Below are 20117 nucleotides of genomic sequence, written 5' to 3'. Positions count from 1 at the left end.
GGCCACCCCCAGGCCTTGGGTCACCCGCTTCCCTTTTCAGGCTAAACAGTTCTCAGTTCTTCCCTGGGCTCCTCATCACTCATGGTTTCTGTGACATATGAGGAGCATCACCCCGGTCAGCCATACATTTCTCACTGCCTCCTGCTTTATGGATGAGCCCGAGCCACTGCCAACATCAAAGGCAGCCGCCTCCTCCCTGTGGCCTGAAGCCAGACTGAGGCCCATCCAGTGAAGGCTGGGAGGAGGGCAAGAAAGGGACACTCTCAGAGACAGCAGAACTGGGAAAGGACGAGAAGGCGGGTGTTGGTAAAGGTGAGAGCTAGGGTGTGAGCAGCCTGAGGTGGGGGCGGCAGTGGATGGGGGCCAGGGAGTACGCAGGAGCTGCGAGAATAGGAGTAGCTCAGTCCTTAGGCAACTTTGGGAAAGGCTTTCCTTGGACAAAAAGTTCCAAAGAGGAATATACAGCTGAGCCTAGAATAACGAATCCCAATCAGAGAGATGCTCATTTGAGTTATGAAAAGTCTCCCTTGGAAATTGTTACAGACCACAGAGGAGGACACGTCAGGAGAGACTGAGGCTCACAAGACTTTTGAAATCAGTATTTCCTTCGCTCCAAGCCAGATACAGGTTCACGTGCCTAAGGATCTCCATTTTGTCAAATAGATGGAGAAGCAAAAACGAACCAATACATAGGTTGGGTTCCCTAGCAGAGCCTGAGATAGGGTTCCTCATCCAGGTAATTTATTGAAGGGATGATGAACTCAGGAAAAGCCTAGAAGGGAGGGAGGCACACAGGATAGGGAAGGAAGAAGACGTAAGCAAAATCGTGTTTTGGGGAGACATGGAGCTCAGCCTGACCCTATGGAAAGCTCGGGGGTGTGAAAAACGGCACCCTAATTTCTGGGATCTTGAGATGCCTGGCATTTTGAGCACCTGGGTCAGTCAGTTGCTGGCCCCTGGCTGCCCCCAGGCGGTGGGGAGGTGTATAACTTCCCAGATGTCTCCTAGACAGGCACCGCCAGTTGTCTAAGGACCAAGGGCGTCCTTCTGATCTCAGGGCAGATAGGAGCCATTGTCAGGAGCTGTAGCCCCAGGAGCAGGAGAGAGGGTCTGGATGGAACACCTTACAGCATCTTTCACAAAGGCCCTTTCTAACTTGAACACAGACCCCTGCTCACAACTCTAGGACCAGTGTGATGGAGACTTCTAGGCAAACTGATCAACTACAACCACACACAGGGCTCATGGACAGTTTTGACTGTAGGGTTCGGTGCCTCCTTGTTTCCACTACAGCCACTCAGGGTACCAGGGTATTCTTCCTTCCATTGTACAGCTCTGTCTACATAACACAAACAAATAAATAGATAAGCATATCTGGTTACTGAATAACATCCATTCCTTGCCTCCAAACATAAAATTGTAGTTTCAACGAACAAATGTGAGATCAGAAAATAAACTTTGACTGTTTTCTACTATATTAGAGTTCTACAAATTGGCATGTCCTTGGGAATCACCTAGTTTAGCCCGCTCATCTTACATGTAAAGAAACTGAGGCCCAGAGAAGCTAATTACCTTGCCCAAGGTTGGGTCATTCCATCAACAGAAGTCAATAAATGCAGGCAAATACGTTCCTTCTGTGTTTTATGCTTTATTTCTCCTGAATACAAATTTCCGTGGCCAATGAGGTAATCGATAGGGAATGGACCTGAGTCATGAGAAAATAAGTGCTGGGAGATGGAGACATGAGTTTACAACCAAAGGATGACCCTCTGAAGAATGTCCTTCTCAAATAAAGCCCATTCTGATAACTAGGCTCCTATCACAGGCTTCCAGTAACCACTAATTCCCATCTGTATGGACTGGCTTGAAGTCTATTGCAGGAGAGAACTATGATACATGGAATTTCAAATTTGCAGAGGTGATGAAGGCCATTAGTTTCAGGTTACAATAGATCATGGGTCAAATAGCCCTGCTGGTCAAGTTTGATATGGAAACCTGGCTCCATCAAACACAAACACTCCGACAAAAAAAGAGACAGCACACAACACACTTTCAGATATCTCTAGACCCAGGTGACATATTTTTGTTCTACTGGAGAAAATGGGATTACTTGGTTCTTTGAAATATGAACTGCTCTATGGGAACAATGCTTCTGACAACAAGCTTGGTGCTAAAAGCTACCAATTCAAAAAAAATTAAAAATAAAAAAGCTACCAATTGGGGGACTTTTTACATGGCATCCCATTTCAGCTCTTACTCTAGAAATTGGTAGCAAACTAAGTTTCAGAAACTTTATAGAAAATTGTCTAGAGTTCATCTCATTATTAAGGGGAAGACTTGCTGTGGAAAGGAAAAGGGAGCCAGTGGAGCAAGGGGGAAAGACTCCATTTTCAATTCAGTAAGCTCTCGGGTAGCCTTCTTCCATCAGCAATTCTGGAGGTCTAAGAGCTCCCAGGGAAAAAAGTGGAAACATAGAGCAACTAGGTACCAGTCCAGTGGCCTGATGCAGCTTTAGCCTTTCTTGGCAAGTAAATGGTTTGGCTTATTGTAATATTCACTCCTAGTTAGTATCCCAGCCCTTCATCACATCAGAGAGAAGTCAACACACCCCTGAAAGCTTTACTGCCAGAAAGACATGACCTAACACTCTGCAAACTAGAAGATCACAACCAGAGGCTGGCACCATGGAAAACCATCCACTCAGCTGGGCAGAGGTTGCCTCTGCAAGAGCATGGTCAATATGCACGGGACTTCCAAGCAACTTCAGGAATAAGAACTATCATTTACTTTGCATTCAACACAACGTGTATGCGTGCATGCTAAGTCTCTTCAGTCGTGTGCGACCGTTTGGACTGTAACCCTCCAGGCTCTTCTGTCCATGGGATTCTCCAGGCAAGAATACTGGAGTGGGTTGTCATACTCTCCTCCAGGGGACCTTCCCAACCCAGGGATCAAACCTATGTCTGTTACGTCTCCCGCATGGCAGGTGGCATCTTTACCACTAGCACCACCTGGGAAGCCCAATGCAATGCATACCATCTTGATACAGAGCCTAGAAATTTTCCAGGTTAGGGTAAGTCAGGGTCTGTATACCGTGCTGAGGCAGGCAGAGATGACCAGGCAAGGGGAACCTCATGGTCTTCACAGGCCATGGTCCTCATGGTCATGAGGAGTTGGGTCTCATCCAGGAACGAGGTTAAGCCTCAGCCAGAAGATCCAGCTGGGGTTCAATAAACACATCTCTGGTTCAGTCCAGCAAACATACAACACACAGGACCACAACAGCTTCAGGTAAATGCACAGTTGAGCTGTCAATAAAGGGCCATCAGAAAAGAATAACTTGGACTAACCCTGGTGGCTCAGGCGTAAAGAATCTGCCTGCCAGTGCAGAAGACACGGATTCGACCTCTGACCCAGGAAGATTCCACATTTTCCAGAGCAACTAAGCCCACGTGCCACAACTACTGAAAACCAGGTGCCTCGAGCCACTCGCCACAACTAGAGAGTAGCCCCTGCCCACCGAAGCTATAGAAAATCCCACGCAGCAACAAAAACCCAGTACAGCCGAAAATAATCAACAAATAAATAAAATTATTTCAAAAAAAGAACACCTCCTGTTTAATTGTGAACCTAAAACCCAAGGAAGCTGAGTTAAGAGAGGCTGGTACCTCTTTCACAAATTATCCTTGGATGCTCCTGGCAGATAAGACAAAATATATCCCACCAAAGGGGTATTGCTCAGACCCATGGAGACCCATCCGTGGATTTTATTTTTACACTAAATGGATCTTTAAAGGAATTTCTAACCCTCTGGATAATACCCAGGGGACCCAGGGAGAAGGCAAGCAGACATGGGCTGAGTGTATGCTACATGCCAGACCAGGCATTAGATGTACAGACATGTGAACCCAAGTATGACCAAATGGAGTTATTCCCCACCACCAAAATAATACATGCAATTATATCTAAGATGCTATTATGGGCAAGGTTTTCTTCTTTATTCTTTCCCATACTTCCCAAGTTGTCTCCAGTGAGCATGCATGGATTGTTTCTATAATCAGAAAGTGTATTGTTAAAATAATAACAATAAGGGGACAAGTCATCTCAATGCAGGTGGAATCCTGGGTACCTACACTGAAAAGAAGAAGCCAAAAATGGCCATTTTTCAGTTGATATCAGAGTCACCTTACATTTGAAAAGCTGCAAACCCGCTTCACACACTCTGATGACACACTGGAAGAGCTTTCCATGTGATAAGCAGTTCTAAGCCCTGAAAATATAAAATTAGGGAAAAAAAATCATGTCTTACAAGAAGGAGAGACTGAAATGGACGATGTATAAAAATTATCGGTGGTTAAAGAATGCAAGTATTAAATTAAATCTTCTCCAAGGTCCCTTTCAGCCAAAACACCTCATGATTCTAAGGCAAGGGAAAGTATGCATAATGACTGTTCTATCAGAGGAGTACCCCAAAGGCTCTCTAGAAGACAGGGGAGGAAGAGATTAATTTAGATTACGATATGGGGAAAGGGGTTGGCAGTGGTTCCCTAGAGAAGGCCACAGAGGTATTAGGGCTGGGTCTTAAAGGATGAGGAGAATTTAAATACATAGACATAGAGAGAGGTGAGAGATGTAGAGAAGCAAGACAGGCCCATGAGCAAAGGATGTGGGATCGATTCAGGAAACAGCAAGGAACTAAAAAAAAAACAGCTTTCCTGGGTATTTACTGTGGGCAGGCCCTGTTTTCAGCATGACAGATGCAGAGAAAGTGTTTGATGAGACAAGATTCCTGCTCTCAACAAGCCCCCACCCCAATCCAGAGGGATAAGAAAGGGGCCATAAGCTCTCTGATGGCAAAGATCTGGTCTAACACCATCCCTGCTACATGGGAGGCGCTCTGTTCGATTAACAAAGGAATGGATGTCTAGACACTCACAGGACACACTGGATAAAAGATGTCTGCCTGGCACCCAGGCCACTCGACTCCTATCAGGGGTTGTTGGGGGAGCGGGGCGCGCAGCACAAGCTTCCTGGACTAAGGTTAGTGGCATGAGCTGGACATGGAAGCCAAGATGGTGGGTAAGGAGAGGGTGTTCAGGTCGCAGAACTGATACGGAAATACTGTGAAAAGGAAACGCTTGACACATTCTGAGAGTGAAGAATCCCACAAGCACAGCGGTTGCCCATGATCTAAAGCTGTGAGTGACTCACAGTGTGGAAGAGTGGGCAGGGCCCTGGCCTGGAGTCATGAGAGCCAGAATCCAACCAAGACTCAGGCAGCACTCCCATGGGACGCTAAACAAAGCAGGGGGCCTGCTCCTGCACCAAGCATCTGCTCCGCACTAGCTCTTGGCATCCTTGGCCTCCCTAGATCAGTACAATGACTCTGAGTGGCAGGTATTATTGTTTTTAATTAGAGATGGAGAGAGTATAGTTAAGAAATTTGCCTTACACAAATTACAGATTATACGGGGAAGAGGGGGTATGGTTGGAATTCCAACTTAGATCTCTCCCCAAAGCCCCATTCTTCACACACCTGTTCCTCTTGTGATAAGGAGGAATAAGATTAGCTATGGACCTACCAACCTGGGACAAGAATTCCAAATATATGAGCTTGCTAAACCCTCCCCAACCCATCTCTCTAAGGCCATGTGATGTGGATGACTAAGAGTCATAGAATTGCCTCTAACAAGATCCCATTGTGGAGGGACCTTTCTTTCAGTACAAAAAGAAAGAAACGCCTTTCCTAAGAAATGTCAGGTTTAAAGTACATGCAGGCACGCATGCATACACACACACACACACTATGGGAATCAGGTTAAAAATGCAAACTGGGGGGTCATTTGCATTCCTGAACTTGGAGGCAGTTGAACCCCAATGTGATAAGCAGAAAAATGACGTGAAACTATCACGTGCTAGTTACAAGCAGTGGGATTGCCACCTGTCAGCAACAGTTAGCTGCTGAATCCAGCTGTGACCTCCAATCTAAGAAACCCCATCACTGCGATGCTAGGTTTTCACCCAGGGCTCCATCCAGAGAAAGTAGCAATCTCCTCGCTACCGTGACAGCATTACTCATCAGCTGACTCTTCTGGTGGGCTGCAAACAGGGCAAGTAGCCTGGACAATAAAAACCTTCCTACCTATCTTGATAATGACCCTGCCTTACATCTGCATCGTTGTCACAACACCCAAAAGGACTTTCATATACATCGTCTCACATGATTCGTTCTCCCCTGTGAGTTACAAAGCTACAGGTTACAATCAGATGTTCCATGAGCAAGCCAGTGCCAAGAAGGTACAAAACACAACCTAGGGAATAAGCTTAAGAAATGATGGAGCTGGGATTCAAACTTAAGTCTTCCTACTTCTAATCTTAACTTCAACTCATCCAGTCATGACCAGACAAACACCCCCACAGTGAGCCCTCTCACCCTTTCCTTCCACACTAGGTCAGCTGGGCAGGCTCTGCCAAGTAGACACTGTTGAATCAAAACCCTCCTCTTCTTTCCCAGGAAGGAAAATTATGTACGCATCTGAAGTTAGATGGTCCTGCTGCTGCTGCTGCGTCACTTCAGTCATGTCTGACTCTGTGCGATCCCATAGATGGCAGCCCTTAGGCTCCCCCGTCCCTGGGATTCTCCAGGCAAGAACACCAGAGTGGGTTGCCATTTCCTTCTCCAATGCATGAAAGTGAAAAATGAAAGTGACATTGCTCAGTCTTGTCTGACCCTCAGCGACCCCATGGACCGCAGCTTTCCAGGCTCTTCCATCCATGGGATTTTCCAGGCAAGAGTACTGAGTGGGGTGCCATTTCCTTCTCCGCAGATGGTCCTAGGTGAGGGCTAAGAATGTACCTGCCCAAGCATGAAGCACACCTGCTTACATGGCAATCAGAGTCCCACACACGGCTTCTGGGACTTTTAACCTCTGCTGACAGTCTTTCGCTCTGCTCGAATCATGGCTTATTCGCTAATTAAAGGGTATTATGCACTTCATCGCTCACCAGCTAAGAACTTGGAATAAGGAAGCGTCTGCAAAAGCATTAGCCCTGGAGATGGCATTAGGTGTGCTTTACAGAAAAGCAGGAAAAATGATCCACCTGGGACAGTCCCTCCCCCACCCTTTACTGGTCTACTAAGCCAGCCACCGCTCATAAAAGAGGAAGCCACCCAGCACAGGACAAGCCCAGGGAGAGTCCAGCAAATGAACCAAAAGGAGAGGGGTGCGGGGTACAGAGAATGAACGGGAGAGAAAGACGGTGAGCTGACTTCTCCCAGAGCCACCAGTGAGGCCTCTCACTCCTCTGGTGCGCCCCAGGCCAAGGACAAGCACACCTGGACCCCAGGCCAAGAGGCCAGGGAGACCAGGGTGAGTGGGAAGGATTAGCCTTCACTACAAGGTCCTGGAGCAAACTTGACATCACGGCCCACCCTTGGAGCCTGGCTGCTCATTGCAATCAATGGGGGCGAAATAGATCAGTGCCCTGCCTGAAGCCTGCTCCAGGATTCCTGGAGTGGGTGCCCTTTTGGACCCTCTCCTGCCCTTTTGGACACAATCCAGCCCTGAGACCCATCCCCTTTCCAATGCAGGGGGAAGACTGAGGGTCAGTCCAAGGAGGGGCACTCAACCTGGATCAGTCTTGAATCTGATGAGGATGACAGATAATGACATGACACTCACTAAGTAATCATTTGTATCCACAGGCAGCTTCCCTATTGAAGTGACAACCTGGCAAGGTCAAAGGCTCGGGTCAGGATTTAAGGCCTGATCTTTGGCCTCTTGGGACCCCAGGGACCCGAACAACAGGCTGAGTATGAAACAGCAGCTGGGGATCAGAGAACCTTTACTTCTAAATGGAACTTGGTCATGAGTTGAGAGGAAGTCACTAGGTGGACATGTGGTCATGTGGATGCTTGAGAGAACTTGGTCCAGAGGCTGCTACCCACCGCGGTGGCTCTGGTGCCACCCTCTCTCTCTGCTCTCTGCATGTGTCATGCATGTTCAGGCAGACAGAGGAACAGCTGAGTGTGTTTCTGAGCTGCATGGTGCAGTGGAGAAGCTGAGCGTTACCACAGCACTAGAAAACACAGGGTGGATACAATGGTGGTTTCAGCCTCCAAGAATGAGGTTTTTCCCCCATCTCTCCCCAAGCCACCTAAGACATCATTTGTGCGTGACATGTTTTCGGATCCTGTTTGTTCCAATTTAGAAAGGCTTCCAGGACTGCTGGTCCCTTCCCCCCAGCTCAGACCCACTTCCTCTTCAGCTTCCACATACCACAGCCTGACTCTGCTGGGCTCTTTTGCACAGTGTTTCAAACAAATCACACAGAACAACTCCCCCAAGAAAGAGAGCTCTACAGGCAGCGAGAAGCAGTACCCTCTCCTTCCCCGCCCCCCAACACTCAGGCACTCTTGGCTTTTCTAGAGAAGACCAGAGACAGCCCACAGCAAGCACAGAGGCTGTGGGCAGAGATCAGTTGTAGCGTTAAAAAAAACTCAGAGCAAGAGGCTGGTAAGGCAGTGGATCTGAGAGCGGGCGGGGAATGGATGTATCACGGAGCAAGGTAGGGCATGTCTTAATTAAGCGGAGGACCTCAGACGAGAGCTGACGACAGAGTCGGGTCTCTCTGCCATTTGCACACTGGACTTATGACTGCAATTTGGCGCAAGGTTCTGAGACTCAAAAGCTCTAAGGCAGCTTTGGGAGAAGCAGCCACACCGGGCTTCCGGAGGGTCCCAAGGCCCCTGATGTCCCAGGCCCTCCTGGGAGCAATGAGCTGTCAGCAGCAGCAGTCAGACCTGTGATGCCAAGTTCTGCCTAGCTCCCCGCTAATTAGGCAGACACAGCTCTCCTCCCATCCTTTCTCTGCCCCTCCAGGAAGCCCCTGCCTGAAAGGGAGCCACCTCCCCCTCCGCTTTGCTCTGTACTCAGCTCCACACTCCTCCTCCAGGCTTTGGACTCTCACAGCTGCTCGCCCCCTCCCCACACCACTCCTCTCGTATCCACGTTGTTAAGCGATCATCATCATCATCGTACAGATAGCAAACTGAGCCTCTGAGTTTCCAGCTGAAACTCCCAGACCAGCCAGCCTGCAATGCTTTGCCCTCGCAGGCATCTCACGGACCATCCTGCCTCCATCTAAACCCTCCTCTCTGGGCCAAGCACCCTGGACATCTCTTTGCTTTTGACCCACCAGCAGACCAGAGACCCCGGGGCCCCCGGCCTCTCCTCTCCTGACACGGAGCTCAGAATCCACACAGGAAAAGATAGCAAAGAGACTTCCACACCTTGCAGCATCACCTGCTCCAGCAAGCTCCCAAAGCCACTGGAACCAACCAGGCTGCCTGGGGCCCACACCCCCTTCTCTGGCAGCTTTAAGCTCCAGCCCAACCCACAGGATGCAGTGCCTGATGCTACTTCCGAGCAGAGAGAGAGGGGGGAAAAAAAAATGCCACCTCGTCAATGACAAGCTGTTCCAATCACACAGCTCAGACACCAAGTGCCCTGGACCACAGACAGCTCAGGCCTCCTCCCTCTGGGTGGGTGGAAGGCAGCTCGGCACATCTGGGGAGACATCGCCCAAGGCCAGGCCCCCCACTCGCCCTGCACATCCAGACAACAGTGCCCCATCCAGCAGGCAGACGCCTCCTGCCAGTTTCAACAACTCTGGCCAACTCCCCTCTTGGCCTTCAACCGGAGGCAGGGCTCTCCCTCCTGCTCCAAAGCACAGAGAGACCTCAAACCGAGCCAGAGGCCATCAGCGTGGCACTTCTCCAAAGGACCAAGCACAGAAAGGAACTGAAGGCCAAGTACTCACTGTGGTGAAGTCCTGGTGGCCACACTCCTGCCCCTTGAACTTACAGTAGAGCATCATATCCTTCAGGTCATGGCCCACGCGATGCAAGAACTCCAGCATGCTGAACTGCTTGGGTTTGTAGTGCTTGAAGTTGGCCTTCTGCTGCAGGGCCTCCAGCACCGTGGGGTCGGCCAGGTGCGGGTCAGGGATCTGCAGGTTGACGTCCAGCAGCGCCAGCAGTTCCCCAGCATGGTACAGGTCATTGGTGGTGAGCCTGGAGAAACGGAAGCCGTTGAGGTTGCAGAGGGTCACGGCCGGGAAGACCAGGCTTTGGGCCACCACCTCGTCCACCTTGGTGACGTGCTGGTAAGAGAAGTAGTAGGATACCCTCTCCGAGCTCTCCACCAGCAGCAGGCCCAGGGAGCCCACGAAGGCCACGGCCCAGAGCACACGCCGGACGGTCAGCGGCCCGTAGACGAAGATGTGGCGGATGCCGTGGAGGGTGGAGGTGTTGGCGAAGATCTGGATGCTAGAGGGCTGCAGGCTCCCCTCGCTGGGGCTCTCCTTGAGGTCCATGGGGACCCTGTGCAGTTCCGCAACTGGCTTCAGGTTGATCAGATTTCAGGGAAAGAGTTCCCAGTCCTCGGGGCTCTGCTTAAAGCCTGACGTTCAAGGGAGGGAAGGAAAAGCCAGCATCAGGCAGGGCAGCACCACCGGAGTTTATCCTGAGAGCCCAGCCGCACGCTGCCAGGGGTGAGTGTTTATATAAAAAAAAAAAACCCATTCAAACTCTAGCTCCTGATTTTTTCCAGGCGATAAGGAGGGCTGGTTTTATTTAGGGAGACACCAAGGTGATGTGGAAGAGATGTGGGTGGGAAGGGAGAGCTTAGCCAATGGAAATAAAGTCCTCCCCCCTACACACGCCACTAGAGACAAGATTAAAAGCGAGAGCGAGGGAGAAAATGCTTAAAACAAGTCGCTCAGCAGCTCGGAGCCTGTTAACCAGTGCATAATGCCCCGTGTTCAGCATCCTGGGGATGTCAGGGCGGCCACGCTGATGCACTGCAGGCGGGCGCAGCGGCCGAGCTCCAGGGGCCGCCGCCGCCGCCGCCGCCGCCCGGCTCCTCTCCTCTGCCCGTGCTGTTCTGGACTCCGGAACGCGCTTCTCGCCGCCGGCCTCCGTCCCTCCTCTCCTCTCGTCCTCCGGGCCCCCCTTTTATTGGGCAGAATTCCAAATGCCGGGCGGTCCGCGGCTCGCGCCTCCTCGGAGAGCAGGCAGCGCGCGCGGCCGCGGAGAGGCGAGGGCCAGGAGGCTGGGGAGGAGGCTGGGGGCTCCGGAAGGGGACTCGTCTGTCTCCCACCCCCGCCCCGCCACCCCCATCCCACCCCCCAGGAAAAGCGAGGACCCAGAGGGCACCGGGAGAGCCGGCCTCCCTCACCCCCTCCACCAGCAGGCTGTTGGGATGGGGAGAGGGCCGGTGGGGGTGGGGGAGAGGGCTGCTGGGGGTCCGGGGGACCCGGTGAAAGTTTCTTTTCGGTCTGTTTTGGAGGGAGCTAGTGGGGGCCTCTCCCTGCACGGGGAGAACCAGCCCCCTCCCAGTGAGGGAGGACGTGACAGCTGCCCCCTATAGGTGGCAGGAAGGTACCTTGATCAACTCCCAGGAGTGGGGGTGGAGGCAGCAAGCCTTTGCACCAAGATGTGCTCCCAGGTCAGACCCAGCCTTGGGTCTCCAGACACAGAGATGCTGGAAGCTGGGAAAGGAAGGGAGCCCTGGAAAACCCCGATGCCTGCGGGAGGCGGACATTCCAGAGTACGAGGTGCCCCAGGCGCCCCTGGGAGACCACAGGCAGAGCAACAAGTAGCCTCCACCTCCGCAGAGATGTCAGGAGATTTTTGCATCTGAAAGAGAAAGACAGCTGGGGTTCCAGGTAGGACTGGCTGCTTTCCCTTGGGCTGTGTGTATGTGTGTGTGTGTGTGGAGTTCTACCCCAGGATTTGCCAGATGGAAACACAGCTGGAGCTATAGACGGGAGAGAAAGACGGGGCTTCCAGCCACCTACCTCCTTTTTTCCTGAAAATCCACTGGAAGTCAGCCCCTGCTGGCAGGTGGGTGTGGCTTGCCCAGTGCCAGGGATCAAACGGCTGGAACCTATACAATCAGTGAGGCTAAATCCCCTTCAGGAGGAAAGGAACAGAAAGTTCCAGTGGCCAATCCAATGCACACTGCCAAGCTGGGGCAGAGCCACATGGAGATGGGGTGTGGAGCCAACCTGATGTCCCCAAGGCATGTCCAGCTTAAATAACACTCCTTGAGAAGAAGGCAGTTTAGGGAACGTCGCTTTTGGTTTGTATCTGCTTTGAAATATTTCTCTATCCCATCTGCCCTCTCGCTAATCCAGATCCAAACTGGGAATAGAGTCTGGATGCGCACTGAGGCAACACATGACATTAAATCAGTGGTTTATCGATCCCGGGAGCTTAAAGAACAGAAGCATCCCAAATAAGGACAAATGACAGAGGCCAGTTAACTTCATGCATGTGTCAGCCCAGAGGTTCCCAATCCCTGCCTCAAGCTGCCGAGATGGGGGCCGGGCCTCAAAACAGGGGGTGCCAAGACTAACTAAGAATCTATCACAGGCTTTCCTGGTGGTCCAGTAGCTAAGAATCTGCCTATCAATGCAGGGGACATGGGTTCAATCCCTGATCTGGGAAGATCCCGTGTCCCGCATGGCAACTAAGCCCATGCGCCACAACTACAGAGTCCACGTGCCTAGAGCCTGTGTTCTGCAATAACGAGTGGTCACTGCAATGAGAAGGCTGAGCCCGCAACTAGAGCGTACCCCTGACTTGCCGCAACTAGAGAAAGCCCACACAGCAAAGACCAGCACAGCTGAAAATAACTGAATTCTTTTTATTTAATAATCTATTGTGTGTCAGGACTGGGCAAGGATGTCTTATCATTTCACTTAATGCTTTCAACCACCTTGACAGGTGTGTGTTATTACCCCATATATACACACAAATAAACAGAGGCTCAGGAGAGTAAAGTCACACAGCTCGTGAGTGCCCAACCAGGATTTGAACTCAGGCTTTTGCCTCCAAAACACGGGCTCAAAGGCATAGTCAAAGCATGTCTTCCCAAATTTAGGAAGAGGACAAGCATTTCTACTCCACTTTGGTAGCTCAGTTGGTAAAGAATCCACCTGCAATGCAGGAGACCCTGGATCAATTCCTGGGTCGGAAGTTCCCTTGGAGAAGGGATAGGCTACCCACTCCCATATTCTTGGGCTTCCCTGGTTGCTCAGCTAGTAAAGAATCCGCCTGCAATGCAGGAGACCTGGCTTTGATCCCTGGGTTGGAAAGATCCCCTGGAGAAAGGAAAGGCTACCCACTTCAGTATCTTGGCCTGGAGAGTTCCATGGACTATCCATGGGGTTGCAAAGAGTTGGACACAACTGAGCAACTTTCACTTCCCCCATTTTACACACACACACACACACACACAATCACCTTGTACTACACACCAACCAGCTCCTCCTCCACAGACGTGAAGCAGCCCTCCAAGCCAGGTCCCTTTTGGCCACGTTTGCCATAGCGCCAGGGCCTCCTGCTCCAGGAACCTCCTTGATGCACCTCTGTAGTCTTTGGCTCATTAACCTTTTCAACAAGTCTGCGGATCTCTGACTCCATACTAGACACTCCGTTGGTTTGGAGTAAGCAGAGAGGAATGGAATATACTTCCCACCCTTGATAATTCAGGGTTCCACAAGGCTGGAGGCAGCGTTCATTCACAAGCTGATCCCATACATACGGAAGGCAGGGAGAGACCAAAGAAAGAGGCAGCTGCTGCACACTGGTTGGTGACAGGTTTAAAAAGCAAGAGAACTTACATACAAGTCTTCAGTTCAGTTCAGTTGCTCAGTCGTGTCCAACTCTTTGCGATCCCATGAATCACAGCATGCCAGGCCTCCCTGTCCATCACCAACTCCCAGAGTCCACCCAGAGTCCACCATCCAGCCATCTCATTCTCTGTCGTCCCCTTCTCCTCCTGCCCCCAATCCCTCCCAGCATCAGGGTCTTTTCCAGTGAGTCAGCTCTTCGCATGAGGTGGCCAAAGTATTGGAGTTTCAGCTTTAGCATCAGTCCTTCCAATGAACACCCAGGACTGATCTCCTTTAGGATGGACTGGTTGGATCTCCTTGCAGTCCAAGGGACTCTCAAGAGTCTTCTCCCAATGCCACAGTTCAAAAGCCTCAATTCTTAGGTGCTTCCAGAGGAGTAGGTCTCTGCACCAAGTTTTAGAAGCTGAAATAGAAGCCTTAGAGGCTTTCCTGGTGGCTTAGTGGTAAAGAATCCGTCTGCCAATGCAAAAGACACAGGTTCAACCCTTGGATCAGGAAGATCCCCTGGAGAAGGCAGCGGCAACCCACTCCACTATTCTTGCCTGGAAAATTCCATGGGCAGAGGAGGCTGGCGGGCTGCAGTCCATGGGGTCACAAAGAGTCAGACCTGACTGAGCAACCAAATAACAACAGTTAAGAGGCCTTAACTGGGCTCGGGAACATAGACCATCCAGATGGTCTCAACCCTCCCTTACTCTCTCGAGGTGTCCTAAGGCACCTTCTAGCCCAGGAAATGAACATGCACAATCCAGAGACAGGGAAGAAGTGAGGAGACTCTGATTGCCCCAGACCCGTCCTCTTGATGACGGATTCCACCCCTTGTAACCTGCTCTATTTCACGCATGCAGCCCCCTCCTTAGAAACGTTCCCTGAAAGGTCAGCCCGGGTTTCACTGGCATGGAGCTTGTTAGATGGTTATCTGGCTACACTGGAGGCAGATGCCTCACCCACAATACAGGTGCATGCAAGAGAAAACATAAGCCAATCATTCTCAAATCAATTTTTTTCCACACAGAGCCCCGTGATTTGAACCACTGATTTATAAGCCCCTCTATACTTTAGCCACCTGATGCAAAGAGCCAACTCATTGGAAAAGACCCTGATGCTGGGAAAGACTGAGGGCAGGAGGAAAAGGGGATGACAGAGGATGAGATGGTTGGATGGCATCACTGATTCAATGGACATGAGTTTGAGCAAACTCAGGGAGATAGTGAAGGACAGGGAAGCCTGGTGTGCTGCAGTCCATGGGGTCAGAGAGTAGGACACAACTGAGCAACTGTACAACAATAATAGTCTGAGGGTAGGATCATCCAGGGCGTCCATTTGTGTCCTTGTGTTACTTAATAAAAATAACAGATTAGCAGACAGAAGACTCACCAGGTATGAGCACACAGCATTCTGCTTGACTAATAGCCCGTGTGTCTCCTGCGAGGCAGCGACGTTATCCAAGGCCGTCCTATGTTGGAGGAGAGCTCTTCTAATTGAGAATGTCAGGGTTCAGGAAGGACAGGCTTTGTTGGCTTTCATTCAAGGCTTCCTGGGCAAGTTTAGTAAGGGCCTCTGTGTGTGCTTTGGTGTTCTGCAGGCCAGGAGGGGACAAAGACGGCAGTCAGATGATGGCACCGTGGGAATCAGAACGTGTTCCCCTGGCCTCGAGGAGAGGAAGGCGGCAGCTTCAGGAACTTAACCTGGTTGGGTACGCCGTACTTCTTGGCTGGGGGAGGGAGCACTGCCAGGTGTGAAGAGATGAACTGGGGCTGAGACAGGCCAGACCAGGACCGCACTTTCTCCCCTCAAAGCTGCATGTTCAACCTCAGACTAGCCTGTTTCCACAGGCCCAGTGCAGCAGGATGGTGGGATCCCGGTGGAGACTCCTCCTCAACCAGGGGTGCAAAGCAAATCACCCACCCCAGTGGGACGTCCCCTGGAAAATTCCAGTGGATGAAGCCTCTCCCAGGCCTGGCAGGGCTTGGTGTTCCTAGCAGCACTGCAGGCCGATCCACAGTGAGAGTCCAGGCAGTGGTTGTTTCCCACCATTTTCACACGTTCACAGGATAAGGGGCCATAGGCCCTACCTGTCCAAGGTGGTTTTACCTGCTTGTAGTTTAATCTGCTGCTTTCATATCCCATTTTTCCTTTCTGCTGCCCCTGCTGCTTACAGGGGCAGTCACTGTCCTTTTTTTGCCCCATCTTGTACATCGTGACCTTTGCAATGTGACCCCCATCACCATCTATTCGATGACAGTATCCATCCATGGTGCTCAGCCTTTCTAAGCCCCCCAGGAGCGGCAGCCTGGTTTGCACAGTCCCAGGGGATAGCTTGGGTAAAGCCAGACTCAGTGTCCACACAAACCAGGGCATATTGAGAACCCTCACCCAGCAGGAGGAGGCAAATAATAATCAATTTGCAATCTCTCACCAGAAGGTACACCAGTGGACAGCCCCACCACCCTCCTCTGGTAGTTGCCTTGAGCATTGTCTAGAACACACAGGACATGCTGTTACTACATTAACCAAGTCACTGTCTATCAAGAGCCACCTGGTGTCCTTGGCAACACACCCTCCTGCCCAAGCACCATGTGTCCACACCTCCCATGGGATGCATAGGGTCATCAGCTGTATCCACTGAAGGGTCACTGGCCATGGCTCATACCCAGGTTAGAGAGTCAGCTTCCTAATTGCCAGGGCATGTGACACAGGGGCTGACACAGGCCAGACCAGGACCGCACCTTCTCCCCTCAAAGCTGCATGTTCAACCTCAAACTAGCCTGTTTCCACAAGCCCAGGTTGCAGCAGGATGGTGGGATCCCAGGGAGCTGAGTTGTGGAAACAGTGAGCATTGCCTCCGTCTCTAACAGGTGAACCCAAATATCTTTCCACATGTCCTGACTCCACAAGGGCTTATCCGTGCTCACCCAGTCTCGGCGTCCCACTGTCCAAGCCTTAGAACAGACCCCTTTAAAAAAATTACTTTTTTGACTAGTGCTGCCCAGCCTGCAAAATTCTTAGTTCCCCAAGCAGGGATCTGCAACAGAATCTTAGAGTCTTAGCCACTGGACTGGCACAGAAGTCCCAGAATAGCCCTTTAGAACGGACCAAAGGTCAGTGCAAAGGGTTATCAGCCAGGCCTCATAAGTGGTCACCAGCCAAATCACTTGGAGTCCTGCCCTCTGGCTACTGTGGTTCATTCCTGTGTCCAGGTGTCTATGTACAAGGCATCAGAGGGACTTTCTCCCACTCCCTCCCTACAGACCACAGAAATAGAGGCAGGGGCATTTGGAGAATGTACCTTCTCTACAGGGTCTGGGACACTCACCTTTCTAGAGGCAGTGGGCTGGTGGATGGGGTACCCCCGAGCTACAAATATGTATATGACACTTAGTCAAAGTGGGGTCTTGAGCCAAGACAGAGGTGTGTGAATGGAACATATTCTCGACCTACCCTTGATAGATAGAAAGGGAAGTTCTTACCAGGGTGTGCTGTTCCTTTGTGAGACTCTACCCCGAAGAGCTCTGTTTATCCTACTAGGACCTGGTACCCTGTGGGGTGTATCAGCTTTCTGCCCACCCCCTACTTGTTGTTGTTTAGCTGCTAAGTCATGTCCAACTTTTTGCAATCCCACCAGGCTCCTCTGTCCATGAGATTTCCCAGGCAAGAATACTGGAGTGGGCTGCCATTTACTTCTCCAGAGGATCTTCCCACCCCAGGGATCGACCTCACGTCTCCTACATTGGCAGGCAGATTCTTTACCACTGAGCCACCTGGGAAGCCTTCTCTCAGAGCTGGGACAAAAATTCTAAAGGTTCTCTCTCCTCTGCTATCTTTGCCGCTGCACCCAACCATACCTCTCGGAGGCCCAGACACACCAGATGGTGGCCCTGCTTGGGAGATGCCCAGAACTTACATCTGCTTCACCAGTTATTTCATCTTCTCAAGGCAGCTTACCACACTGATCCCCAGCCCCACACCTTACCAGGCGGTATAAGAGACAGATGGGAAATAAAAGTGCTCCCAAACCCCCAAATCCCTACAAAGGCTGAATGGTGCCTTTTTCATGCTCTTAGAGGTTGGATAGGCTTGTCCATGGTCAACTACAGCTTCTGGGACAACACAAGTCTTATCTGACCAAACTAGTCCCCAAAACCTCATGGCAGTGCCTGGGCCTTGAATTTTGTGTGTGTGTGTGTGTGTGTGTGTGTGTGTGTAGACTCACTGCCCAGCCTCTCCTTATAAATGTTCGAGCCAAGTCTGCAGAGGGCCTTAGTGCAGAGGCAAGCTTCCCCGTTAACATTGTATCAGCAACATAATGGACCCGTTTGACTGGCATGGGGAAGGGAAACAGGGACATGCCCTGGGTTATCATCCGTGAGCCATAGTGAGCTGTGCAGTAGCCTTGGGGAAGGTCCTTGAAAGGTCTATGGTTGCCTCTTCCTCAGGAGGGCAAATTGATCTTAGTTATCAGAAACCTGTACTAACCAGAGTCTTTCATGAATCTTCTTTCAAATGAAAACATTTGGGAATTCTCTGGTGGTCCAGTGATTAGGAATCCACGCTTCCACTGCAAGAACACGGGTCTGATCCCTGGTCAGGAAATTAAGATCCCACATGTCACACAGCTTGGCCAAATACAAATAAAGTGAAATGAAACATATTTACGTAAACACTTTTGTAAAAGCATCTGAGTAAAACAGTAATTATAATTGATGCAAGACTTAAAAAATGGCCACTGTTAAAAGTTTGATGAGTTTGTTATAATGCAATTGACAAGGAAATTTATTTCTGTGACATACATTTTGAAATTATGTCTAATAACATTATGCCAGAACATATCAAACTTTTAGGAATTCCATACAAATATACCATAAAGAAAGTTAAGCATTACTTGACAGTGCTTCTCATTATAATTGAACATATTTTTTTAAAGCATAATTAGTTTAATTTTATAAGGAGAAAGAGCACATCTTTTGAGATATTCCAGGGGCCATCTGGAAAATCTCAAAGTTAGTTCAAGGTTAACAATAATTCACTTAAAGTTTGATTTTTTTTTTCCTCAGGAAATTTGCCAAAAATATCAAAAGATTTTAAAATGTTGTATTAAATAGGATCATAGGTCCCTGTGAAACAATACTTAGTTATCCATTTAACCAAAGTGACAATTAAAGACTTTAAAGGTAATTGCAGAAAGTTACACAGTTGTAAAAAACAAAACAACAAAAAACACTTCGCTGTTTTAATAGAGAAAATTCAGCTTAAGTAATCAAAGATATAATAAAGACAATATGAGGCACAGAAAAATATTTTGATAAAACACAGAGCCTTTGATTTCTAGGCAGCTTATTTAAAAGGGAAAGAGAAACCTTTCAAAATTCTATTAATCTTATCCTCACATTAGTCCAGGAAAACGTTGTTCTTCCAGCAGATGAAAAAAAGTTAAGTTTTAGTTTTACATAAGCATACTATTGATGTTAAAGTTTATTTTTGTTTAAGCCAATTAAGCAGAGCTCTTTTACAAATTAATTTTGACAGTACACTCCAGAAGTACAAAGCATTACATATATATGTAACGTTTATCCATAGACATATATAAACATACAGGCAGACACAGAGACCCTAAAGTTTTCATTCTGAAACTTTAGCCATGGCTCAACAATGTAAAATTCACCAGTTTATAAGTAACAGTTGAATCCAGATGGTGTCTCTAGCAGACAGAACAAGATAAGGTTACCCTCTCAGATGGCTACAGTATTTTCCAAATATTTGTGGAGAAGACTTTTCAAATTTGTATTTGCCCTTGACAAATAATCTTATTGATGCTGTGGACTAGATTTTGGGCAAGGGGCTTTTCTATAGCAGTCTGTATTCTTAAAAGCCTCTTCCACTTTCTTTTCTTCTTTAGTCAAAAGCAATTGTGCACAGCATTTATATTTCAAATACATGATGACATTTACAACTTCAAGGGACAGAGAAAGAAGGTAGGCTTTCTCCTAGGAGTTCTGGGGCCCATTTTTCTATTGTCAGAAGTCTAGGGTAATTACTATTTAAATTTTTCCTTTGCATTAGGGGTCTGAGGACTCAGGTTCATTGTCAATCATGGTAACATCCTCCCCATTTATCTTTCTACTTTCCCAGGGATTCTGCCTCTTAGTTAGGCTTTGTCACAAGAACTCAGACCTTAATCTGCAGCAGCCCGTGCCCTCCTAGCTTTGCTAAATGGCACACTACATCTCCAACTTATGATTCTACCCTCACACCCTGTCTGCAGCCCCAAAGTGAGATGTAGACGCCTGAATGTCCTTCTCTGACTTCAGCTCCTCCCCCAACTCTCTAACTTGAGCTCCAGCCACTCCTTGCGTGAGCCAGAGGCCAACTGAACTGTTCACAGTGGGGAACAGTCATCCATTCCTATTCTGTCA

General features: G+C 49.6%; 1 protein-coding gene across 1 annotated transcript in view; it reads right to left on the bottom strand.

Moving 5' to 3' along the window:
- ASIC2 (acid sensing ion channel subunit 2) overlaps positions 1 to 10377 on the bottom strand; it is a 1233617-nt gene extending 1223240 nt beyond the window's left edge. The window contains exon 1 of the mRNA XM_088828685.1: positions 9823 to 10377. Coding sequence (XP_088684811.1) covers positions 9823 to 10377 — 555 coding nt within the window. The remainder of the gene's footprint in view (positions 1 to 9822) is intronic.
- Positions 10378 to 20117: the final 9740 nt, after the last annotated feature.

The sequence above is a fragment of the Moschus berezovskii genome, chromosome 20 (genome assembly GCF_049115385.1).
Source record: "Moschus berezovskii isolate FMDL1 chromosome 20, NW_MosBer_1.0, whole genome shotgun sequence".
In the NCBI taxonomy this organism is placed as follows: Eukaryota; Metazoa; Chordata; class Mammalia; order Artiodactyla; family Moschidae; genus Moschus; species Moschus berezovskii.
The sequence above is the reverse complement of the archived record's forward strand: the minus strand, read 5'-3'. Positions and strand labels throughout refer to the sequence as shown.